At 55.9% G+C, this 25,305-nt stretch overlaps 4 protein-coding genes and 1 long non-coding RNA gene across 6 annotated transcripts; 4 read left to right on the top strand and 1 right to left on the bottom strand.

The window, feature by feature from the left end:
• Nucleotides 1-472: 472 nt before the first annotated feature.
• Nucleotides 473-1,419, top strand: LOC116744150 (metallothionein-2A). Its single transcript, XM_032613512.1, has 3 exons — nt 473-631; nt 927-992; nt 1,210-1,419. The coding sequence occupies exons 1-3, from the start codon at nt 604-606 to the stop codon at nt 1,299-1,301; spliced, it is 186 nt and encodes a 61-aa protein (XP_032469403.1). The 5' UTR covers nt 473-603; the 3' UTR covers nt 1,302-1,419.
• Nucleotides 1,399-6,141, bottom strand: LOC116744153. The gene is made up of 2 exons (XR_004346976.1): nt 6,024-6,141; nt 1,399-1,833 (listed from the first exon to the last, which is right to left on the bottom strand). It is a non-coding gene; the product is annotated as an uncharacterized LOC116744153 (long non-coding RNA).
• On the top strand, nt 2,427-12,395 carry LOC116744145 (guanine nucleotide-binding protein subunit gamma 3-like). Of its 2 annotated transcripts, none has more exons than XM_032613508.1 (3): nt 2,427-6,419; nt 11,384-11,449; nt 12,165-12,395. In XM_032613508.1, the coding sequence occupies exons 1-3, from the start codon at nt 5,915-5,917 to the stop codon at nt 12,254-12,256; spliced, it is 663 nt and encodes a 220-aa protein (XP_032469399.1). In that variant the 5' UTR covers nt 2,427-5,914; the 3' UTR covers nt 12,257-12,395. The 2 variants fall into 2 exon arrangements, with proteins under 2 accessions (XP_032469399.1, XP_032469400.1); XM_032613509.1 differs by lacking the exons at nt 11,384-11,449; nt 12,165-12,395 and adding exons at nt 7,030-7,095; nt 7,448-7,671.
• A 3,637-nt stretch (nt 12,396-16,032) lies between these two features.
• Nucleotides 16,033-17,797, top strand: LOC116744151 (metallothionein-1E). The gene is made up of 3 exons (XM_032613514.1): nt 16,033-16,199; nt 16,786-16,851; nt 17,567-17,797. The coding sequence occupies exons 1-3, from the start codon at nt 16,172-16,174 to the stop codon at nt 17,656-17,658; spliced, it is 186 nt and encodes a 61-aa protein (XP_032469405.1). The 5' UTR covers nt 16,033-16,171; the 3' UTR covers nt 17,659-17,797.
• A 3,657-nt stretch (nt 17,798-21,454) lies between these two features.
• On the top strand, nt 21,455-23,210 carry LOC116744152 (metallothionein-1E). Its single transcript, XM_032613515.1, has 3 exons — nt 21,455-21,613; nt 22,200-22,265; nt 22,980-23,210. Exons 1-3 carry the CDS (start codon nt 21,586-21,588, stop codon nt 23,069-23,071), a joined length of 186 nt encoding a protein of 61 aa, XP_032469406.1. The 5' UTR covers nt 21,455-21,585; the 3' UTR covers nt 23,072-23,210.
• The last annotated feature ends 2,095 nt before the right edge of the window (nt 23,211-25,305 follow it).

Raw genomic sequence — 25,305 nt, 5'->3', positions numbered from 1 at the left:
TTGATATACAGTATATGTCATCAATAACCAGCCCACGGGTTTAATATGATGCTACACAATTTTTAAGCCTTGACGGGTGCAAAGAGTTTTTTTTTTTTAATCTGTCCTGACTTCCCACCAGTTTTCCCCCGGAGCAGGATCCGCAAGACCCACTCTCTTAACTACTCAGGTTCAAGCACAGGGCACCGGACGCGGTGGGGAGGGTTGGGGTGGGGCGTGCTGGGGTAGGGGGAAGGCGGTGGCGGGAACTGCGCACACAGCGAAGGGCGGGGGTCAGGGTGCTCCGCGCACAGCCCAGCACAGCCCTGCATGCGGGGTCCGCGCTCTGCACCCGGCCCTCCCTCGCCGAGGCGCACCTAGGGCGGCTACTGAAAACTGGTGCCTGGTGGCCCGTGTGCACAGCTCGGGGCGCCGCGCGGGCCGCCAGTGACTCAGCGCGGGGCGTGTGCAGGCGGCGCCCGCCCCGGAGGGCTTTTGCACTCGTCCCGGCTCCTTCCCGCTATAAAGTCAGCCCACAGCGCCCTCCGCTTCAGCACGCCCCCTCGACTTCGTGCCATACTTCGTGACGCAGTCTCCGGACCCCAGCCTCCGCTTCGTCTCGCCATGGATCCCAACTGCTCCTGCACCGCGGGTAAGGAGATCTGGTTCGGGATTGGGTGTCAATTGTAGAACTAGAGAAGCAATTTCTGACTCGTCACTCACTTTCCGGGCACAAATTGCCCCTTTCGAAAGCGTTTTGGTGTACCCGCCTCTATTCTAAGTTAAACTAGGAGATCCCGTTTGACCGATAAGGAGATCAGAGTTCGTGGCTTGCCCAGGTTCCCACGAGTTGGTTGTGGAACTGGGACTCAAACTCGGGCTCCTAGCACCCATGCCCGCGTTCGAGTCTCCGGGAACCGTTTTTATGTCGGCCGTTCTCTTTGCAGGCGGATCCTGCACGTGTGCCGGCTCCTGCAAATGCAAAGACTGCAAATGCACCTCCTGCAAGAAGAGTAAGTGGAATTCTCTCGACATCTACCCCTAACGCGCCCACCCCTCCGCCAGGCCCGCCCCCCACGCCTCCAGCCCTCTACACCACGGAGGGAATTTAAATAGGGCAGTAGGTACCCGCTTCCCTAGGGACGGTGGCGCCTCCACTGGAGAGGACGGGAAGCCTTATTAATCCTCCGTTCCAAGCGCTCATCTCTGCCGCCTCCTTCCCTTCCCCAGGCTGCTGCTCCTGCTGCCCTCCGGGCTGCGCCAAGTGTGCCCAGGGCTGCATCTGCAAAGGGACCTCAGACAAGTGCAGCTGTTGTGTCTGATGTCGCGGAGAGCCTGCCCCGGGTGTAAATAGAGCAACCAGGACAAACCTACATTCCTCTTTTTTTTTTTTTTTTGTCCTATAAAATACAAGAATGATAATAAAAGTGGTTGGCTTTATTCTGGCTGTTTTCCTTAACTTGACCAGAGCTGGGGTGAGGGACTGGACTAGTTGTACACAGACTTGGTTTCTGGACCAAAATGTTAACCCTTAACAAACCCAGTGCCTTGTTCAAGCCACATTACCCCACTGGGCTTCATCTTTTGTAAAATGGAAAAGCCTTAGGCCAGATGCTGGGCACATACAGGGTCCCCTCTGTTTTCAAGTCAAGGGTTGGTGGCACAGAAACTTCTCAATCCAGAATCCTCATTCTTCATGGTTTCCCTGTTCAACTGCAGTTCCTCACTGGATTTTAGTCTTCGGTGACTAAAGGGGTGGAAAACTCCCTCACCTGCTTGAATCTAAATGGGGCGTCTAAAAAATCCCTGTGGTGAAGGAACAGATTTCATTTCCCATCCATTGCAGGCCTAAACCTTGGTAAAAAACAGAAACAAAAAAAATTATAAAAATGCCACAGAACAATACAAAGCCCACGTTTTCAGATTCCACACACGTAATTTCAGTCAATATGTGAAAAACAAACAAAATCAGAGATTTAAAAACGTCGCACACATGTTCACTGAAGGTGTCCATTGAGCACCGTTGCAATCTGTCCTTCCGAAATCCAGCCCTTGGCTACTTGAAAGTCGCAAAATAACTAGGGCTGTGGAGGGAATTACACGGTCATTTCCCATGAAGAGGGCGTGTGCCTGAGAATTGGTTCCAGATGGACTATTTCACGTCTGCCCACGCTGGGTGATGGCAGATTCTGCAGTTTGGAGGGTATGGTGGTGTTCATTAGGCAGGAGTGAGGTGCCCTGTGACTTGTAACTAATGGTAGCAGTTAGTCCCCCTGGCTATTTGTGGAGGGAATGGCTATCTGATGTAAAATAAAAGAGAAAGACAAGTCGTGTGGCCCAAGAGTCAAGACCATGCTTGCCCACAGGTGCCCTGTGTGAAGAGGGGGTTTCAGAAACCAGCCTGTGCCGAGTGCATGGGCGTCTCAGTTCACAGCCTGTTTTGCCACAGGTGGTATGGCCTGGGCATGTTACTCAACATCTGAGTCTCCATTTTCCCATTTGTGAAAAAGAGATGATATCTCTATGTGGGGATTAAATGATAGTGTCCTGGCTTAATAAACAGTGGCCGTTACGATCATTATGTCCACAGTGACATTCGTGAAGACAGAATCCTTTTAGCTCCCAACAAGTTCTTGGGGAAAAGCTCATTGGTTTAGAAGCATTATTCTGGGTTGGAGGTTAAGGATGGGATTGGAAATTTGCTGATCCAAAGGGTGCCAAAGGGAGTATGGATGACCTCCAAAGAGACCCCCAGGACGAGATGCCGCCACAGCATTTGGACGGACTCGGAAGCCATTCCCATGCTTCATGTCGTTGGATCTGCACAGGAACCAGTGAGAAAGTGAATGTGCAGGGGCTGGAGTGATTGTGCTGATTCCAGAGAGGTTAAGCAACCTGCCCAAGGTCACACAGCTCAGAAGGCAGAGGTCTGAACCTACACGACAGCTGACCTCACGCCCTGGCCACAGCTGGCAGATAATGATGTCACTGAATGCTAAATCCTGCCTCTCGCTATTCACAGGTAGAAGGACCTCTCGAAATGGACAGATTGTGCTCCTGGCTTGACACATGGAAAACTGAATTCCAGAGAGGTCACAGAACTATACAGACTGCCTGCGCAGTGCTCTTCCCACTGCTGCCCCTGTGCCAGCTTTCAACATCCTCATCTGTCATATGAAGTCCTGGTGTAAGATCGTGGGTGAGGGCGTGATGCTGCAGTCCGCCTGCATGAGTGCCAATCTCACCTGTGTCACTTATAGCCACAGGACATAACCTCTCTGTGGCTCAGTCTCCTCCACTTTTTGTTTTGTTTTGTTTTGGTTTTGTTTTTGTTTTTTTGCGGTACGCGGGCCTCTCGCTGCTGCGGCCTCTCCCGCCGCGGAGCACAGGCTCCGGACGCGCAGGCTCAGCAGCCATGGCTCACGGGCCCAGCCGCTCCGCGGCACGTGGGATCCTCCCAGACTGGGGCACGAACACGCGTCCCCTGCATCGGCAGGCGGACTCTCAACCACTGCACCACCAGGGAAGCCCGGTCTCCCCCACTTTTAAAGGGGCAAAATAAAAGCATATGATTCAGAAGACTAAAGAACTAGTACATGTAAAGAATTTAGTATGGTGCTTGGCACGTGGTGAGTGGTCTACAGTGTTAGCCATTTATTATTATTATTAACATAGGGGGTATTTATTTACCTCTAGACACATAAGCAGTGGTGGTGTGCCTAGCTGTGTGTCCTATGTTGTCCTCATCAAATGAACAGCACTGGGTATTTATAACCCTGAGCACAACAGTCTGTGCCCTTTGCTACCACTTGCACCAGTATTTTACTTAACATTTTTCCTTTAATGACTTATATGTTTTAAAATATATTTGTATTAGCATTCTCCAGAGAAACAGAACCAGCAGGATGTAGGTAGGTAGGTAGGTAGATAGATAGATAAAGAGAGTGAGAGATTTATTTTAAGAAATTGGCTCATGCAACTGTGGAAGCTGGCACGACTGAAGTTTATAGGGCTAGCCAGCAGCCTGGAAATTCCAGTAGGAGTTGATGTTGCTTGCAATCTTGAGTCTAAAGGCCATCTGGAGGCCCAATTCCCTCCTCTTCAAGAGACCTCAGGTTTTCTCTAAGGCCTTCACTGACTGGATGAGGCCTTCCACATTATGAAGGGTAATCTGCTTTTCTCAAAGTTTACTGATTTAAATGTTAATCACATCTGAAAAATACCTTCACAGCAACATCAGGCTAGCGTGTGACCAAGGATTGGGCATGACAGCTTAAAACACGCGGGTACATAAAACTAACCGTTATAGACCACCACTTATCAAACTAGCACCCACACAACTTCATAAACCGCACTTAATCTCCCAACGAAGACAATAACAAGGTCATACTTCTGCCTAACATGACACAACTATCCTATCTACAACTGAAAATGTATAACACCGTCCCCAAAGGAGGATGCAAAGTCCTTGGGTGATGGTCACTTTTGTACTTGATATCACGTAACAAATACTGTGATGTTAACAACACGTAAACACTACAATGTAAAGTCAACACCTTCTATGTTATATGAGAAGGGGATAAAAGAGGGAAGAAAACAAAGATATTTGCCGTATATATATAAACATATTTATAACAAAATAATGAAGAAGTACTCCTAACAATTACAGTTGTCATTTCTGTTTCTGGAACTGGTCATGTGGTTATAGGTGACATTTATAAACATCTTCTTACACTACCTATTCTGTATCCCCTTTGCTCCCTGCAAGCATCTCAGTTGGTCATGGTTCTTTACGATGCTGGGGTGACCCAAACCTTCATTTTTGAAGGGTGTGAGCCTTTATCAGTCCTGCCTTGATTGGGTTGTTATAGTAGTTTTTCACTGACTTTAATCACAGAGCAGGGTAGTACTAAGAGATGCCCTAAGGGATCTTCTCTATTCCATAGGCTTTTTTACAGCCATTGCAGTCTTAACCAATAAGCCTAGAGTAGTTGCTACTTCTTGCAACTAGCTCCGAGCAGCAATGATATCATCAGTGTACTGGACCAGTATGATGTCTTGCAGAAGGAAAAGGCAATCTAGGTCCTTGAAAACAAAATCATGATATGGGCCTGGAGAGTTGATAAGCTTGAGGCTTATCTCTGTTTAAAAGATTTCAAGCAGCACACTGATGTTGACGATATATCAAAGGAAAACTTTTGGCCAAAGGAAAACTTTATCTTTGACCTTCTTCCCTTGGGAAGCTGACTGGATTCAGACCTGGTGGCACTACTTCCCAGCTCTGTGACCCTGCGCAAGTTATTTAACATCCTTGTGACTTACCTTTCCCACCAGCCAAATGAGCTCATAAATAACAGTATTCCTCTTTTTGAGTCTTTGTGAGGGTTGAAAGATAAACAATTAACCAGGTGGGACACACACACAATGCTGTCTAATGGTCAGTAATATTGAAAGATAAACAATTAACCAGGTGGGACACACACACAATGCTGTCTAATGGTCAGTAATATTGAAAGGGAAACAATTATTTCTCTTCATATTCAGATGCCAGATCTGCCTATCACCTAAAATGACCCCTCCCCTGGGGGCACCCCACTTTCTGAACAACTGCCCTGGAGCGAGGTGGGCTGGCTAGGCTGTGGAGAGTCTCTGGAGAGTTTTGTGCAAAGGATCCAGACATATGTGCCCATACATCCCTTCAAACTTAGAGAGTGGAGGAAGGATGGAGCAGACAGAGGCCAGCGTCCGCCTTAAAACTGAGACAGAAAAATAGGGCCTAAGTCCCTCTGGGCACAGGGAAAGGAAAAGTACTGGGAGGCAAACGTCACATCAGCAGCTGAGACGCTGCACACAACTCCCTCGGCTCTTTCCACCGCCCGCGAGCACAGGCCGGGGGGGGGAGGGGAAGGGGGGAGGAGGGCCGGGCGCGGCGCACATGGGCTCCGGAAAGGACGAACTTGAGCACCGACGCAATAGGGCCTGGGGTGGCAAAGAGAGGGGGGACTGGGTTCCTGGAATATCCCGGAACAAAGGTGACTGCCTACCTTGGGAAAATTGGGAAGGGGCGGGCAGGGAAGCTGGGAAACCGAGAGCCGCCCGGCACACCGTCCCTCCGCGAGTTCTAGCGCCAAAGGGGTGGCCGCAGCGCTGCACACCGACCCAATCCTTGCTCACGGAACCCTGCGCTCGGCCCGGCGCGGCCCGCTGCGCACAGCCGGAACGGGCGCTGCCGGCTGCACAGGCGCAGATCAGCGCGCCACGTGCAAGGCAGGGGCGGGGCCTCTGCGCCCGGGCCGCCTCCTCTGGGTATAAACTGAACCCGCCTGCTGCTAGGTTCCAACACGCCCCCAACCGGCCCAAGACCCTCTTCTTCGCCACTTGCTTTGGACCCCCGGCCTCACCTCGCCTCAAAATGGACCCCAACTGCTCCTGCCCCACTGGTGAGGAACCCCTGGCTCTGGAACTTTGGATGCCCCTTCCCCAATACCAAGAAGCATCCCTGGGTTTGGAGGAGGGAGGAACATTTTGAGCTTGAGCTGAAGTAGGCTTCTGTAGTTAACCTGGCACGTGCTTTCTCCCCGGACAAGCGCCTTCATCCCCCATTAGAGTGTTTCCATCCAACTGGGGCTTCCATTTCAGAGGCAAGAGGCCTGAGGCTCAAGGCTGTCTGTGCCACATCATCCAGGTGTCAGGGGGCTTCTGGGTCGGCCGCAGTGCTCTGTCCAGGCCTCTGCATTCCCTGTGCCGGGTGCAAGGGGACATTGCCTCTTACGGGCTCAGACAAAAGGTCCTGGCCACCAGACCCAGGCATCCTGAATGGGCTCTGGAGCCTGGGACCATACCTGTGGGGTAAATACAAGGCAGTACACAGCCCTTTGCATAGAAGGGCAGAGAAGGAGGGGTGAGACTTCTGTCTGTTCTATGCTGGACAGGAGTCCCTAGCACTGGGCCCTGCACCCAGGAAGAGGTTGCAGGGAGGGATTACTGACCATCTGCTGTACCTCCTGCATCCCCCTCCCTGCTCACTGCTGGCCTTTCCCTTCCCGGCAGGCGGCTCCTGCGACTGCGCTGGCTCCTGCACCTGCAAAGCCTGCAGATGCACCTCCTGCAAGAAGAGTGAGTGTAGGGCTTTCTCTGGGAACCTGGGGGCTGCAGCTAGGGTGAGGGAGGGAACCCAGAGCGGGCTCTGAGTGTATGGCTCTGGCGGGGGGGTGCTGGTCTTCCTTTGCCCTTCGGCACCTATCACTGCTGCTTCTGACTTTCTGCCTGTCCTGGGCTTAGATGGGGCAGGGCAGCCACTTCGTAGTGGAAGCCAAACCCCAAGGTCCTCCCAACTGTCTTGGAACAGAGCATGTTTTTCTGTACTCAGGGTCCTTTGGATCTGAGGGCTTGTGGCAGGGCTGCTGTTGGGCAAGGAGGAGCCTGGGAAAGTCATCGCTGACATCTGCTTTCGCCCCTCTCTCCCCAGGCTGCTGCTCCTGCTGCCCCGTGGGCTGCGCCAAGTGTGCCCAGGGCTGCGTCTGCAAAGGGGCCTCGGACAAGTGCAGCTGCTGTTCCTGATGTCACGGAGAGCCTGCCCCGGGTGTCAATGGAGGAACACGGGCCGACCTGCGTTTTTATACCACTCTGACTTGATTGCTACATTCCCTTTCCTATGAAATATGTAAGTGGTAATAAAAGTTGTTGACACTATTCCGACTCGCCTTTCTTTTCTGTGCATTGGGAATAAGGGCTTTTGTGCCATCCGGGGCTGGTGTAGGAGACTGGATGAGAAGTGCAGAGACTTGGGTACTGGAACAAAATGTGAGTCCCTAACAAACTGAGTGCCTAAGACAAGACACACTCCCTCACTGGGTTCATCAATGGAACAGCATTAGACCAGATGCTCTAAGGGTGTCGAGCAGATACAACGTCCCCTCCATTCTCACGTCAAGGGTTGGTGACATGGCAAGGGTTGGTGGCTTCTCAATGCCTCATTTCCCATCCTCTGATTTCCCTGGCTAACTTCAGTTCCTCATAGATTTTAGGCTTGATAGACTCTAAAGAAGTTGGAATCACACCTCCAGTTACCTGGAAGTCTCAAACTCCCTGCACTGAAAGACGTGTGAATTTTCTAGCTGTGGTTTTTATTTTCCAACTTCACAAACCTAAACTGGTAAAATAAAATTAAGTGAACTACTAAGAAAAATTTAAAAGGATACAAAACCCAATTTTTGATTCAATAAATTTGAATAAATATATGAAGAACAGAGTAATACAGGAAAAGTTTAAAAAGTAAAAACATGTTTGTTCACTTGAAACTAACACAATACTGTAAATCAGCTATACTTCAATTATTTAAAAAACCCACATGTGTTCATCAAAGGAGTATGTTGAACGCTGAAAACACTTTCAAACACCCCACTGTGTGGACCACCCACACCTGGAGTAGCTCTTCCCCCCCCATCCCCACAGGGAACATGTGTCTTGGCTGGCCCAGTGACAGGACACCTGCTACCCCTGAGAGCTCCCTGCGGTGAGTTGGCTCTGAATCTTTGGAAGTTCCTTAAGGTCAGGCTGAACTCTACCTTCAAAATCCAGCCCTTGGTTACTTGAAACCAGCAAACTGACTAGGAATTTGCAGGTAATACCCAGCCATTTCCCAACAAGAGGCAGAGTACCTGGAAATTGGTTCCAGATGAAGGACTTCACGTCTGCCTGTGCAGGGTAGCGTCAGATTCTGCATTTACAAAGTTGTGGTGGTATTTATTAGGAAGGAGTGAGGCGCTGAGTGACTTGTAAATAACGGCAATAGCTAGTCCTCCTGACAACGTTTGGATGGATTTGCTGTTTGATGTAAAGTCAAAGAGAAAGAGGAGTCACGTGGCCCAAGTGTCAGGACCACACTCACCCACAGGTGTCCTGTGTGAAGAGGGGATTTCAGGAGCCAGCCTGTGCTGGGTGCATGGGTGCTGGTGTCAGGCAGTCTTGGTTCACAGACCACAGTGGCACTTCCCAGCCGCATATCCTAAATGAGTCGCTCAACCTCTCTAAGTCTCCATTTCCTACAAAAAGGAGATTATATCCCTATGTGGTATTGAGAGTGGCCTAGCTCCTCACTAGGGCTTAATGAACAGTGTCTATTATGATGCTTCTGTTCACAGTGACTTTACTGGGACAGAATCTTGTTTAATTCCAACAAGCTCTTGGGGGAAAGGCTCATGGTTTTGCAAGCATTACTCCAGGCTGGAGGTTAAAGTTTGATTGCAAATTTACTGATCCACTGGCAGAGGGAGTGTGGATGCCCTGCAATAGCCCCCCTAGGAGAAACACAAAATCAATGCCCACCCTTCGTATCACTTGATCCACAATGAACCAGTAACAGAGTGAACCTGCAGGGGCTGGAATGATTGTGCCGGCTACCCAGAGTTTAAGCAACCTGCCTAAGGGCACACAGATCACATCCAGAGGTCTGAACCTATAGCAAGGCTGTCTCACCTCCTTGCCAAAGGACGCTGATTATGAGGTCACTGAATGCTGAGTCCTGCCTATCATTATTTACAGCTGGAAGGGTCCTTTGAGACAGTCTAGCTGTGCTTCTGGCGGCAGAGATGGGAGACTGAAGTCCAGAGAGGTCACAGAGCTGTGCAGAGGGATCTGACTGCCTGCTCAGTGCTCTCCCCACTGCTGAACACTGAAAGGGAAATAACCACTTTTCATGCTTTGTTATTTGATGCCAGGTCTGCCCATCACTTACAATGATCCCTTCCATGGGGTGGGATCTCATGCTTTGGGAACCTCCATCCCGGAGCAGGGTGGACTGGCTAGGATCAGGAAAACCCCTGGCAAGTTCAGGCCAGGAGCATAGGGACAAATGTGCCCATCCATCCATTCAGTAGTGGAGAACAGAAGGAAGGATGGGAGGCAGAGGCCTGAGTTGGCCGTGGTGCTCTTTCTGGGACAGACAGAAGCGTGGCTTCTCGGACCTGGTGCAGCCCCTTCCTGTCGAAGCAGCCCAGAGCTTCCCTATCCCGAGAAACGTTAGAGAAACGCTGCCTAAGGACCATCGTGGGGACCAGGACAGGAAATGGCGGGGAAAGAGGGAGTCGGAGGATTGGTGAAGGTCACATCCACCACCGGTCTCTGGACACAACTCCCAGGATCCTGCCATGCCTGGGACGTGAGCGCGAGACTAGGGTTGCACACGGGCTCCGGAAAGGGTGAACCTGAAAACAACAGCGCGGGGCCGGGGGTGGGGAAGACAGCGAGAACAAAGAGGCTGGGTTGCTGGAAAATCCGGTAACAAGGTGGCTGCCGCCCTCGGGAAAATCGGGAGGGGCGGACAGGGAGGCTAGGACACCGCGTACTTCCTGGCAAACAGTCCCTACACGCGAGCAGGCACCAAACTCGGCTCTCCGTGCGCAGATTGGACCCATGCGCACTGGGAAAATCCTGCGCTCGGCCCCGAGTGTTGCTCACAGCCCGGCCCCCGGCGCTGCGGGCGGGCGGCGCAGACGCGGGAAGGGTGCCAAGGAAAGGGGTGGAACCTCTGCGCCCGGGCCGCCTCCTCTGGGAACAAACACTGCAAGCAGGCTCCTAGGCTCGACACGCCTTCCACCAGCTCAGGTGCTTCTTGGCCGCTTGCTTTCGATCCCCGGCCTCGTCGGCTCCAAATGGACCCCAGCTGCTCCTGCGCCACTAGTAACGAACCCCTGGCTCTGGGCCTTGGATGCCCGCTACTCAGGCACAGGACAGAATGGCCCTGGGGTTAGACGAGGAAGAATTTTGAATTTGAGCACAAGTGGACGCCCGCAGTTCACCCAGTGCTTTCTTCCTCGCCAGGGCACCGACAGCATTTTTTCAATCTATTTTTTTTTCTTTTTTTTGGCCGTACCACTCGGCTTCTCAGAGCTTAGTTCCCTGACCAGAGATTCAACCCAGACACTAAGAAGTTAGAGAGCTGACGCCTAAGCACTAGACCGCCAGAGATTTACAGCCTCTATTTTTTAAGGGAGAGTACAGAGGCTCCAGACTGTCCTTGTTCAGGTCACCCAGCAGGCCAGGGGATTGCTAGACCGGGACCCAGTATCTGGAGGAGGCCTCGGAGCTGCCAGGACTTGATGGGAGGAGCGGACGCTGCCTCTTTGGGGTTCAGGCCATGGGCCCCGGCCTCCAGTCCCTAGCCCCAGTCGGCCTGGGCTGGGTCTGGAGCCTGGGACCTTCCCTGTGGAGTCCCATCAGGAGGGGACCTACTCTCCTTGGACCAGAAGAGAGGAGCTGGGGCTTCTCTATCTGCCTGAGTGGACACGAGCTCCCAGGGCTGGGTCCTGACAGAGGAGGAGGGCTCAGGGAGGCATCGCTGACCGTCTGCTGTAGCTCCTGCATCCCTGTCCCCGCTCACTGCTGGCCTTTCCCTTCCCGGCAGGCGGCTCCTGCGGCTGCGCTGGCTCCTGCACCTGCAAAGCCTGCAGATGCACCTCCTGCAAGAAGAGTGAGTGTGCGGGGCCTTCTCTGGGAATGCGGGGTCTGGGCTGAGTGCGAGGAGGGAGCCCAGAGCTCAGCGGGCAGGCAGGAGCAGGACAGTGACCAAACTTCCCGGCACCCCCCCCTCACCAGGAAGGGATTCACAATCAGAGCTGGAATCACCTTCGGCATGACCGAGACCCAGGCGCGCACTAGAGAACAGGGAGACTGAGGCCCAGACGGGTCACCAACAAACCACCTCAGACCTGTCACTAGAACTAGTCCTCCTGCCTCCTGAGTCACGCTTCTGAATCCTCTCAGGGACCGAAGCACTTTAGGGACATGAACCAGTGGCCGTGCGTGGCTTCTCGGACCTGGTGCAGCCCCTTCCTGTCGGAGCAGCCCAGAGCTTCCCTATCCCGAGCGGGAGCTGCTCTGTGAGGGCTTTGCCTCCACTTTGATCCTGAGGACTTGGCTCACATCACTGGTGGTGCTGGGGGCTGGCTTTCTCTTGTCCCCAGAGGCCCTGCTCACTGCCTCTCCAAAGGCGCCGTGTGCCCTGTCCTGGGCGCAGATGGGCCGGGCAACCTGAACCTAGTGTGTGAGAGCAATTACCTCAGGACAGAGGACACCATCGTAAACTCAGGGTCTGGGCCTGAGGGCGGCTGGGGCCAGGCCTGCTGCTGGGAAGGGTGGTTCCGGACAACGCGTGGTCCGACTGCACGCTGCCCTTGCCTCCCCAGGCTGCTGCTCCTGCTGCCCCGTGGGCTGCGCCAAGTGTGCCCAGGGCTGCGTCTGCAAAGGGGCCTCGGACAAGTGCAGCTGCTGTGCCTGATGTCGCGGAGAGCCTGCCCCGGGTGTCAACAGAGCAAGCAGGACAAACCTGCATTGGACCGTTTTTCACACAACCGGACCTGACGCTACATTCCTTTTTCTATGAAATATGTGAGTTGTAATAAAAGCTGTTGACTTTATTCTGGCTCTGTCTTCCTTGGTCTGTCTTGGACAAAGAGACTCCGTGCCCATCAGGGCTGGCGTGGGGAACTGGGCTGGACGTGCGGAGACCTCGGCTCTGGACCAGAGAGTACCCCCACACACCCCACACCCCCAACACACACACACACACACACACACACACACACACACTGAGCCTCTTAGCCGCTTAGGTTAATTTGAGCTCCCGTTTCTCAGCTCCACAGGATACCCTCGCCCGATGACATGGGGCATTGGACACACAGGGGACACACTCCCTCTACTGCCCTTAGGAGTAGGGGTTGCAGAGAAAGTTGTCCATTTCTCGTTTTCCTTCTCTGGGGGCCCCTGCCAAACTCAGTCCTCCGTGACGAGAGCCTGGAAAGTACCCAGAGGGGATGGAATCCCACACCCCTCTTGTGTGACTTCTGCACGGGGCTTGCGTCTAAAACACGCTGGAAAGACCTCTCTGTATTTTCTGCCACAGCTTTAACCCTGGTCAGTAAAAAGGATCGCCAAGAAAACGTGTCAAAGGACACGATATGTGACACCCAGTTCTCCCTGCAACACGTAAAACCACCTTCACACGTGGAGGAGCAATTCTGAAAACTGGACGCTCTCCTATGCTGCACATACATTGAAAGTGCGCCCGAGTCCTGGGAACACTTCACAGATGCCCCACTGTGTGGACCACACACGCCTGGAGCAGCTCTGCCCCCTGCCTCCCCACAGGGAACATCAGTCTTGGCTTGCCCAGGGCTACGGGCACCCGTGACAGCTCCCTGCGGGGGCTTGGCTCTGAATCTTCGCAAGTTCCTCCCTAGGTCAGGCTGACATCTTCCGTTCCCTCAAAACCCAGCCCGTGGCTACCTGACACCCCGAAAGAAAGTGATTTGGATTTGGTGGGAATTTCCCAGCTGTTTCCCTGAGACTTGGTTTCAGAAGAAGGACTTCATGTGTTCCTCTGCAGAGTGACGGTGGTGCTGCAGTGCGGGGGGGAGGGGGGGCCTGCTGGGGTTTATTAGCAACAAGTGTGTGCTGAGGGAACAGGTAGCGTATTTCAGGTGTTGGGCCCCCTGGCGGTCTGGGGAGGGAACTCCTATTTGATGGGCACTCCGAGAGAAAGAGGAGACACGTGGCTCAGAAGTCAGGACCAAGATCGGCCACAGGTGCTCCGAGTGCAGAGGGCATTTCGGGAGCCGGCCCGTGCTGCGTGCGTGGGCGTTGGTGTCAGGCACTCAGGTTCACAGCCGCCATGCCACTTCCTGACCTGGCAAGTCACTGATACTCTCTGAGATTTCATTTCCTCCTTTCCATACAAAAGATTCATTTCAAGGAGGGGCAATAAGCGAGATAGCGGCCTGGCTCCTAGCTCGGGCTTCCCGAACGGTGTCCTGTACGATCGCTCTCTCCACACTGACATTTGTGCACAGAGAATCCTTGAGCTCCCCACAAGCTCCTGGAGAAAGGCTCCCTGGTTTGCGAGCAAGCTCACGGTGAGGGCAGAGATGGATAGGAACCTTGCTTATCCAGTGCCAGAGGGCGTGGGGATGTCCTCCAACAAGCCCCGTGCAACGAGTCACCGCCACAGCGTTTGGACAGACTCGGTGAACCTGCGTGGTCTGGAGTGATGGTGCCAACTCCAGAGAGGTTAAGCAACTTACCCGAGGGCACACAGCCTATACTCAGAGGACTAAACCTACACTGCAGCTGTCTCACCTCCCGGCCACACGGTGCCGGTTACGACATCACGGGAGGCTGAATCCGGCCTCTCCTTTTTCAGGGCTGCAAGGGTCTTCGCAGACAGTCCAGCTGTGCTCCTGGCTGCAGAGGTGGGCGGCTGGAGCCCAGAGAGGTCACAGAGCTGTGCGGAGGGTTCTGAGTGCCGGCTCAGGGCTTTCCCACTGCTGCCTCTGTGCCAGGTGCTCAGTGTTCTCACCCTTCATGGGATGACGTGGTGTCCGGTTGGGCGCGGGGCTGCAGTCAGCCTGCAGGAGGGCCAGTCCCATCTGTGTCACATATAGCCACGTGACATAACCTGTCTGTGGCTCAGTCTCCTGTGCCCTAAAGGGCAAAGTAATAGTGTCTGGCTCTCGGGATTAAAGAACTGAATACATGCAAAGAAGGTCAGAATACACTGGGCACTCAGTGAGTAATCTACCACATCGCCCATTCATTTATTTATCTATTTACTTATTTGCTATCATCAGCCTAGGAGACATTGTTCTCCTTCCAGACACGCAAGCAAGGACGGTGTGTTTAGCTCTGTGCTCTGGGCCGTCCCCATCAACCCTGTGAGCGTGGGACCAGTTCCCCCGAGAGGGTTATCCTGCCTTCACGCAAAGAGCCGTTGACACTACAGATAGAAAGCCGTGAGGGACACAGTCCGTGCCCTCCTCACAGACACAGAAGGATCCTGCCACTTCTGCTGTCACCTGCATCAGGATTTCCTTACCATTTTCTTTTCAGTGATCTTCTGAAATACGTTATACCAAAAAACAAACAAACAAACAAAAAACCTCTTGAACACTACTGAAGGAGAGAGTCAGAAGGTAGCCACAGAATCATAAATACGCTCCTACTGGGTCACCTTGGTCGCCCCCAGGATTGAGCTGGACGTGGTGGAGACGGGCTGAGGACACAGCTCTGGGCCAAAGGGGAGCTTTCTCACTGACTCCCTCTTTCAGCTGCGAAGCGACAAAAACACAGAAGCAGGGCACCACTCCCCAGCACTGTGTGCCTGCCTCAGTAGCCTCCTTGTACCGTAGGTACTCTGGCCTTTGGGAAACGGGCTCCTGACTGCCGTCTCCCTTCCCGGTTGGTGTGACAACTCAAAGAGCAAAAGTGACTAACAAGGCTTGGCATGGACTCCACGGTGAGTAACTGTCAGGACTACTCAAAGGGAACTATGCACTCGTCTCGCTTTGTTATTCAACGCCAGGTCTGCCTGTCACCTACAATGATGCCGCCCCTGGGGAAGCGTCCCATGGCTGGGGAACCTCCACCCTGGCGTGGGGGTGGGCCGGCTACAGTGAGGAGCGCCCCTGGAAAGTTTAGGCAAAGAAGCCCCCGGAGAAATGAGCCAGGACCCCTCCAGGAAAGGAAAACACAAGTGGCGACTCGCGGCTGAAGCCAATGTTCACCGCGCTGCGGTTACAGGAGGCGGTACCGGAAAAATGCTTCCAAAGGACCGTGGTGGGGACCGGGGCTGGCAACGCCTGGGGACACATGGGGTCGGCGAAACGGTGGTGAGGGTCACATCCGCCTGCGCTCTCTGACAGCGCTCCCCGGCTCCAGCCAAGCCAGGGGACACGAGAGGGAGGCGGGGGCTGTTCTCAGGCTGCAGGAAACGGCGACCCGGAGGCCGGCGGCGGCGGCGGCGGGGCCTGGGGCGGGGAAGGCCGGAGGACGCGGGAGCCGGATTCCTGCACAACCCGCCAACACGGTGGCTGCTCCCGTCGGGCACATTGGGAAGGGGCGGCCAGGGGGCTGGGACACCGCTTACCGCACGGCACCCGGTCCCTCCGCTCCGGCCGGCACCGAGGTGGAATCGCGCGCCCCGCCCCGCCTGTTGCTCACGGCCCGGCCCAGGGCGCGGAGGGCGGCGCCGGCGCGGATCCGCGGGGCGGGTGCAAGGCGGGGGCGGGGCCTCTGCGCCCGGGCCGCCTCCTCGGCCTATAACTGAGCCCCCGGGCTCCTCGCTCCCACACGGCCCCCACCGGACCCCTGAAGCGGCTTCGCCCCTTGCTTTGGACCTCGGGCCTCACTGCTCCTCCAGATGGACCCCAAGTGCTCCTGCCCCACTGGTAAGGGAGCCCTCCCTGGCTTTGAGCCTTAGGATGCCCCCTTCCCAGGCACAGGACGAGAAGGGAGGGCTTTGAGTTTGAGCTCGGGAGGACTCCTGTCACGGGTCCAGGGCTTTCTTGGTAGCCAGGCTCCTGAGGGCACGTCAGTCTCCCTTTGCCTCTCTGTTGACACTGAGGGCACGGAGGCTCCAGGCTGTCCTTCTTGAGGTCACCCAGCAGGCCAGGGGATTGCTAGACCGGGACCCAGTGTCTGGAGGAGGCCTCGGAGCTGCCAGGACTTGATGGGAGGAGCGGACGCTGCCTCTTTGGGGTTCAGGCCATGGGCCCCGGCCTCCAGCCCCCAGCCCCATTCGGCCTGGGCTGGGTCTGGAGCCCGGGACCTTCCCTGTGGAGTCCCATCAGGAGGGGACCTACTCTCCTTGGACCAGAAGAGAGGAGCTGGGGCTTCTCTATCCGCCTGAGTGGACACGAGCTCCCAGGGCTGAGTCCTGACAGAGGAGGAGGGCTCAGGGAGGCATCGCTGACCGTCTGCTGTAGCTCCTGCATCCCTGTCCCCGCTCACTGCTGGCCTTTCCCTTCCCGGCAGGCGGCTCCTGCGGCTGCGCTGGCTCCTGCACCTGCAAAGCCTGCAGATGCACCTCCTGCAAGAAGAGTGAGTGTGCGGGGCCTTCTCTGGGAATGCGGGGTCTGGGCTGAGTGCGAGGAGGGAGCCCAGAGCTCAGCGGGCAGGCAGGAGCAGGACAGTGACCAAACTTCCCGGCACCCCCCCCTCACCAGGAAGGGATTCACAATCAGAGCTGGAATCACCTTCGGCATGACCGAGACCCAGGCGCGCACTAGAGAACAGGGAGACTGAGGCCCAGACGGGTCACCAACAAACCACCTCAGACCTGTCACTAGAACTAGTCCTCCTGCCTCCTGAGTCACGCTTCTGAATCCTCTCAGGGACCGAAGCACTTTAGGGACATGAACCAGTGGCCGTGCGTGGCTTCTCGGACCTGGTGCAGCCCCTTCCTGTCGAAGCAGCCCAGAGCTTCCCTATCCCGAGCGGGAGCTGCTCTGTGAGGGCTTTGCCTCCACTTTGATCCTGAGGACTTGGCTCACATCACTGGTGGTGCTGGGGGCTGGCTTTCTCTTGTCCCCAGAGGCCCTGCTCACTGCCTCTCCAAAGGCGCCGTGTGCCCTGTCCTGGGCGCAGATGGGCCGGGCAACCTGAACCTAGTGTGTGAGAGCAATTACCTCAGGACAGAGGACACCATCGTAAACTCAGGGTCTGGGCCTGAGGGCGGCTGGGGCCAGGCCTGCTGCTGGGAAGGGTGGTTCCGGACAACGCGTGGTCCGACTGCACGCTGCCCTTGCCTCCCCAGGCTGCTGCTCCTGCTGCCCCGTGGGCTGCGCCAAGTGTGCCCAGGGCTGCGTCTGCAAAGGGGCCTCGGACAAGTGCAGCTGCTGTGCCTGATGTCGCGGAGAGCCTGCCCCGGGTGTCAACAGAGCAAGCAGGACAAACCTGCATTGGACCGTTTTTCACACAACCGGACCTGACGCTACATTCCTTTTTCTATGAAATATGTGAGTTGTAATAAAAGCTGTTGACTTTATTCTGGCTCTGTCTTCCTTGGTCTGTCTTGGACAAAGAGACTCCGTGCCCATCAGGGCTGGCGTGGGGAACTGGGCTGGACGTGCGGAGACCTCGGCTCTGGACCAGAGAGTACCCCCGCACACCCCACACCCCCAACACACACACACACACACACACACACACACACACACACTGAGCCTCTTAGCCGCTTAGGTTAATTTGAGCTCCCGTTTCTCAGCTCCACAGGATACCCTCGCCCGATGACATGGGGCATTGGACACACAGGGGACACACTCCCTCTACTGCCCTTAGGAGTAGGGGTTGCAGAGAAAGTTGTCCATTTCTCGTTTTCCTTCTCTGGGGGCCCCTGCCAAACTCAGTCCTCCGTGACGAGAGCCTGGAAAGTACCCAGAGGGGATGGAATCCCACACCCCTCTTGTGTGACTTCTGCACGGGGCTTGCGTCTAAAACACGCTGGAAAGACCTCTCTGTATTTTCTGCCACAGCTTTAACCCTGGTCAGTAAAAAGGATCGCCAAGAAAACGTGTCAAAGGACACGATATGTGACACCCAGTTCTCCCTGCAACACGTAAAACCACCTTCACACGTGGAGGAGCAATTCTGAAAACTGGACGCTCTCCTATGCTGCACATACATTGAAAGTGCGCCCGAGTCCTGGGAACACTTCACAGATGCCCCACTGTGTGGACCACACACGCCTGGAGCAGCTCTGCCCCCTGCCTCCCCACAGGGAACATCAGTCTTGGCTTGCCCAGGGCTACGGACAGGACACTCGCCACCCGTGACAGCTCCCTGCGGGGGCTTGGCTCTGAATCTTCGCAAGTTCCTCCCTAGGTCAGGCTGACATCTTCCGTTCCCTCAAAACCCAGCCCGTGGCTACCTGACACCCCGAAAGAAAGTGATTTGGATTTGGTGGGAATTTCCCAGCTGTTTCCCTGAGACTTGGTTTCAGAAGAAGGACTTCATGTGTTCCTCTGCAGAGTGACGGTGGTGCTGCAGTGCGGGGGGGGGGGGGGGGCCTGCTGGGGTTTATTAGCAACAAGTGTGTGCTGAGGGAACAGGTAGCGTATTTCAGGTGTTGGGCCCCCTGGCGGTCTGGGGAGGGAACTCCTATTTGATGGGCACTCCGAGAGAAAGAGGAGACACGTGGCTCAGAAGTCAGGACCAAGATCGGCCACAGGTGCTCCGAGTGCAGAGGGCATTTCGGGAGCCGGCCCGTGCTGCGTGCGTGGGCGTTGGTGTCAGGCACTCAGGTTCACAGCCGCCATGCCACTTCCTGACCTGGCAAGTCACTGATACTCTCTGAGATTTCATTTCCTCCTTTCCATACAAAAGATTCATTTCAAGGAGGGGCAATAAGCGAGATAGCGGCCTGGCTCCTAGCTCGGGCTTCCCGAACGGTGTCCTGTACGATCGCTCTCTCCACACTGACATTTGTGCACAGAGAATCCTTGAGCTCCCCACAAGCTCCTGGAGGAAGGCTCCCTGGTTTGCGAGCAAGCTCACGGTGAGGGCAGAGATGGATAGGAACCTTGCTTATCCAGTGCCAGAGGGCGTGGGGATGTCCTCCAACAAGCCCCGTGCAACGAGTCACCGCCACAGCGTTTGGACAGACTCGGTGAACCTGCGTGGTCTGGAGTGATGGTGCCAACTCCAGAGAGGTTAAGCAACTTACCCGAGGGCACACAGCCTATACTCAGAGGACTAAACCTACACTGCAGCTGTCTCACCTCCCGGCCACACGGTGCCGGTTACGACATCACGGGAGGCTGAATCCGGCCTCTCCTTTTTCAGGGCTGCAAGGGTCTTCGCAGACAGTCCAGCTGTGCTCCTGGCTGCAGAGGTGGGCGGCTGGAGCCCAGAGAGGTCACAGAGCTGTGCGGAGGGTTCTGAGTGCCGTCTCAGGGCTTTCCCACTGCTGCCTCTGTGCCAGGTGCTCAGTGTTCTCACCCTTCATGGGATGACGTGGTGTCCGGTTGGGCGCGGGGCTGCAGTCAGCCTGCAGGAGGGCCAGTCCCATCTGTGTCACATATAGCCACGTGACATAACCTGTCTGTGGCTCAGTCTCCTGTGCCCTAAAGGGCAAAGTAATAGTGTCTGGCTCTCGGGATTAAAGAACTGAATACATGCAAAGAAGGTCAGAATACACTGGGCACTCAGTGAGTAATCTACCACATCGCCCATTCATTTATTTATCTATTTACTTATTTGCTATCATCAGCCTAGGAGACATTGTTCTCCTTCCAGACACGCAAGCAAGGACGGTGTGTTTAGCTCTGTGCTCTGGGCCGTCCCCATCAACCCTGTGAGCGTGGGACCAGTTCCCCCGAGAGGGTTATCCTGCCTTCACGCAAAGAGCCGTTGACACTACAGATAGAAAGCCGTGAGGGACACAGTCCGTGCCCTCCTCACAGACACAGAAGGATCCTGCCACTTCTGCTGTCACCTGCATCAGGATTTCCTTACCATTTTCTTTTCAGTGATCTTCTGAAATACGTTATACCAAAAAACAAACAAACAAACAAAAAACCTCTTGAACACTACTGAAGGAGAGAGTCAGAAGGTAGCCACAGAATCATAAATACGCTCCTACTGGGTCACCTTGGTCGCCCCCAGGATTGAGCTGGACGTGGTGGAGACGGGCTGAGGACACAGCTCTGGGCCAAAGGGGAGCTTTCTCACTGACTCCCTCTTTCAGCTGCGAAGCGACAAAAACACAGAAGCAGGGCACCACTCCCCAGCACTGTGTGCCTGCCTCAGTAGCCTCCTTGTACCGTAGGTACTCTGGCCTTTGGGAAACGGGCTCCTGACTGCCGTCTCCCTTCCCGGTTGGTGTGACAACTCAAAGAGCAAAAGTGACTAACAAGGCTTGGCATGGACTCCACGGTGAGTAACTGTCAGGACTACTCAAAGGGAACTATGCACTCGTCTCGCTTTGTTATTCAACGCCAGGTCTGCCTGTCACCTACAATGATGCCGCCCCTGGGGAAGCGTCCCATGGCTGGGGAACCTCCACCCTGGCGTGGGGGTGGGCCGGCTACAGTGAGGAGCGCCCCTGGAAAGTTTAGGCAAAGAAGCCCCCGGAGAAATGAGCCAGGACCCCTCCAGGAAAGGAAAACACAAGTGGCGACTCGCGGCTGAAGCCAATGTTCACCGCGCTGCGGTTACAGGAGGCGGTACCGGAAAAATGCTTCCAAAGGACCGTGGTGGGGACCGGGGCTGGCAACGCCTGGGGACACATGGGGTCGGCGAAACGGTGGTGAGGGTCACATCCGCCTGCGCTCTCTGACAGCGCTCCCCGGCTCCAGCCAAGCCAGGGGACACGAGAGGGAGGCGGGGGCTGTTCTCAGGCTGCAGGAAACGGCGACCCGGAGGCCGGCGGCGGCGGCGGGGCCTGGGGCGGGGAAGGCCGGAGGACGCGGGAGCCGGATTCCTGCACAACCCGCCAACACGGTGGCTGCTCCCGTCGGGCACATTGGGAAGGGGCGGCCAGGGGGCTGGGACACCGCTTACCGCACGGCACCCGGTCCCTCCGCTCCGGCCGGCACCGAGGTGGAATCGCGCGCCCCGCCCCGCCTGTTGCTCACGGCCCGGCCCAGGGCGCGGAGGGCGGCGCCGGCGCGGATCCGCGGGGCGGGTGCAAGGCGGGGGCGGGGCCTCTGCGCCCGGGCCGCCTCCTCGGCCTATAACTGAGCCCCCGGGCTCCTCGCTCCCACACGGCCCCCACCGGACCCCTGAAGCGGCTTCGCCCCTTGCTTTGGGCCTCGGGCCTCACTGCTCCTCCAGATGGACCCCAAGTGCTCCTGCCCCACTGGTAAGGGAGCCCTCCCTGGCTTTGAGCCTTAGGATGCCCCCTTCCCAGGCACAGGACGAGAAGGGAGGGCTTTGAGTTTGAGCTCGGGAGGACTCCTGTCACGGGTCCAGGGCTTTCTTGGTAGCCAGGCTCCTGAGGGCACGTCAGTCTCCCTTTGCCTCTCTGTTGACACTGAAGGCACGGAGGCTCCAGGCTGTCCTTCTTGAGGTCACCCAGCAGGCCAGGGGATTGCTAGACCGGGACCCAGTGTCTGGAGGAGGCCTCGGAGCTGCCAGGACTTGATGGGAGGAGCGGACGCTGCCTCTTTGGGGTTCAGGCCATGGGCCCCGGCCTCCAGCCCCCAGCCCCATTCGGCCTGGGCTGGGTCTGGAGCCCGGGACCTTCCCTGTGGAGTCCCATCAGGAGGGGACCTACTCTCCTTGGACCAGAAGAGAGGAGCTGGGGCTTCTCTATCCGCCTGAGTGGACACGAGCTCCCAGGGCTGGGTCCTGACAGAGGAGGAGGGCTCAGGGAGGCATCGCTGACCGTCTGCTGTAGCTCCTGCATCCCTGTCCCCGCTCACTGCTGGCCTTTCCCTTCCCGGCAGGCGGCTCCTGCGGCTGCGCTGGCTCCTGCACCTGCAAAGCCTGCAGATGCACCTCCTGCAAGAAGAGTGAGTGTGCGGGGCCTTCTCTGGGAATGCGGGGTCTGGGCTGAGTGCGAGGAGGGAGCCCAGAGCTCAGCGGGCAGGCAGGAGCAGGACAGTGACCAAACTTCCCGGCACCCCCCCTCACCAGGAAGGGATTCACAATCAGAGCTGGAATCACCTTCGGCATGACCGAGACCCAGGCGCGCACTAGAGAACAGGGAGACTGAGGCCCAGACGGGTCACCAACAAACCACCTCAGACCTGTCACTAGAACTAGTCCTCCTGCCTCCTGAGTCACGCTTCTGAATCCTCTCAGGGACCGAAGCACTTTAGGGACATGAACCAGTGGCCGTGCGTGGCTTCTCGGACCTGGTGCAGCCCCTTCCTGTCGAAGCAGCCCAGAGCTTCCCTATCCCGAGCGGGAGCTGCTCTGTGAGGGCTTTGCCTCCACTTTGATCCTGAGGACTTGGCTCACATCACTGGTGGTGCTGGGGGCTGGCTTTCTCTTGTCCCCAGAGGCCCTGCTCACTGCCTCTCCAAAGGCGCCGTGTGCCCTGTCCTGGGCGCAGATGGGCCGGGCAACCTGAACCTAGTGTGTGAGAGCAATTACCTCAGGACAGAGGACACCATCGTAAACTCAGGGTCTGGGCCTGAGGGCGGCTGGGGCCAGGCCTGCTGCTGGGAAGGGTGGTTCCGGACAACGCGTGGTCCGACTGCACGCTGCCCTTGCCTCCCCAGGCTGCTGCTCCTGCTGCCCCGTGGGCTGCGCCAAGTGTGCCCAGGGCTGCGTCTGCAAAGGGGCCTCGGACAAGTGCAGCTGCTGTGCCTGATGTCGCGGAGAGCCTGCCCCGGGTGTCAACAGAGCAAGCAGGACAAACCTGCATTGGACCGTTTTTCACACAACCGGACCTGACGCTACATTCCTTTTTCTATGAAATATGTGAGTTGTAATAAAAGCTGTTGACTTTATTCTGGCTCTGTCTTCCTTGGTCTGTCTTGGACAAAGAGACTCCGTGCCCATCAGGGCTGGCGTGGGGAACTGGGCTGGACGTGCGGAGACCTCGGCTCTGGACCAGAGAGTACCCCCACACACCCCACACCCCCAACACACACACACACACACACACACACACACACTGAGCCTCTTAGCCGCTTAGGTTAATTTGAGCTCCCGTTTCTCAGCTCCACAGGATACCCTCGCCCGATGACATGGGGCATTGGACACACAGGGGACACACTCCCTCTACTGCCCTTAGGAGTAGGGGTTGCAGAGAAAGTTGTCCATTTCTCGTTTTCCTTCTCTGGGGGCCCCTGCCAAACTCAGTCCTCCGTGACGAGAGCCTGGAAAGTACCCAGAGGGGATGGAATCCCACACCCCTCTTGTGTGACTTCTGCACGGGGCTTGCGTCTAAAACACGCTGGAAAGACCTCTCTGTATTTTCTGCCACAGCTTTAACCCTGGTCAGTAAAAAGGATCGCCAAGAAAACGTGTCAAAGGACACGATATGTGACACCCAGTTCTCCCTGCCACACGTAAAACCACCTTCACACGTGGAGGAGCAATTCTGAAAACTGGGCGCTCTCCTATGCTGCACATACATTGAAAGTGCGCCCGAGTCCTGGGAACACTTCACAGATGCCCCACTGTGTGGACCACACACGCCTGGAGCAGCTCTGCCCCCTGCCTCCCCACAGGGAACATCAGTCTTGGCTTGCCCAGGGCTACGGACAGGACACTCGCCACCCGTGACAGCTCCCTGCGGGGGCTTGGCTCTGAATCTTCGCAAGTTCCTCCCTAGGTCAGGCTGACATCTTCCCTTCCCTCAAAACCCAGCCCGTGGCTACCTGACACCCCGAAAGAAAGTGATTTGGATTTGGTGGGAATTTCCCAGCTGTTTCCCTGAGACTTGGTTTCAGAAGAAGGACTTCACGTGTTCCTCTGCAGAGTGACGGTGGTGCTGCAGTGCGGGGGGGGGGGGGGGGCTGCTGGGGTTTATTAGCAACAAGTGTGTGCTGAGGGAACAGGTAGTGTATTTCAGGTGTTGGGCCCCCTGGCGGTCTGGGGAGGGAACTCCTATTTGATGGGCACTCCGAGAGAAAGAGGAGACACGTGGCTCAGAAGTCAGGACCAAGATCGGCCACAGGTGCTCCGAGTGCAGAGGGCATTTCGGGAGCCGGCCCGTGCTGCGTGCGTGGGCGTTGGTGTCAGGCACTCAGGTTCACAGCCGCCATGCCACTTCCTGACCTGGCAAGTCACTGATACTCTCTGAGATTTCATTTCCTCCTTTCCATACAAAAGATTCATTTCAAGGAGGGGCAATAAGGGAGATAGTGGCCTGGCTCCTAGCTCGGGCTTCCCGAACGGTGTCCTGTATGATCGCTCTCTCCACACTGACATTTGTGCACAGAGAATCCTTGAGCTCCCCACAAGCTCCTGGAGAAAGGCTCCCTGGTTTGCGAGCAAGCTCACGGTGAGGGCAGAGATGGATAGGAACCTTGCTTATCCAGTGCCAGAGGGCGTGGGGATGTCCTCCAACAAACCCCGTGGAACGAGTCACCGCACAGCATTTGGATAGACTCCATCCTTTTCAACAGCAGGCCTGGCCCCAGTTACCCTCAGGCCGAGACTCTGAGTTTATGATGGTGTCCTCTGTCCTGAGATAATTGCTCTCAGACAGTAGGTTCAATTTGCCCGGTCCATCTGTGCCCAGGGTAGGGCACAGAGCCTTGGATTGACACTGAGCAGGGCCTGTACGGACAAGAGAAAGCCAGCCCCCAGCACCATGCCGTGAGCCTGCAAGGTCTGAAGCGATTGTGCCAATTCCAGAGAGGTTAAGCAACCTACCCAAGGGCACACAGCCTATACTTAGAGGACTAAACCTACCCTACAGCTGTTTCACCTCCCCACCATATGGTGCCGGTTATGACATCACTGGAGGCTGAATCCAACGTCTCCTGTTTCAAGGCTTCTAAGGTCTTCAGACAGTCCAGCTGTGGTCCTGGCTGCAGAGATGGGAGGATGAAGCCCAGAGAGGTCATAGAGCTGTGCTGAGGGTTCTGACTG

The sequence above is a fragment of the Phocoena sinus genome, chromosome 19, assembly GCF_008692025.1.
Source record: "Phocoena sinus isolate mPhoSin1 chromosome 19, mPhoSin1.pri, whole genome shotgun sequence".
NCBI lineage: Eukaryota > Metazoa > Chordata > Mammalia > Artiodactyla > Phocoenidae > Phocoena > Phocoena sinus.
The sequence above is the reverse complement of the archived record's forward strand: the minus strand, read 5'-3'. Positions and strand labels throughout refer to the sequence as shown.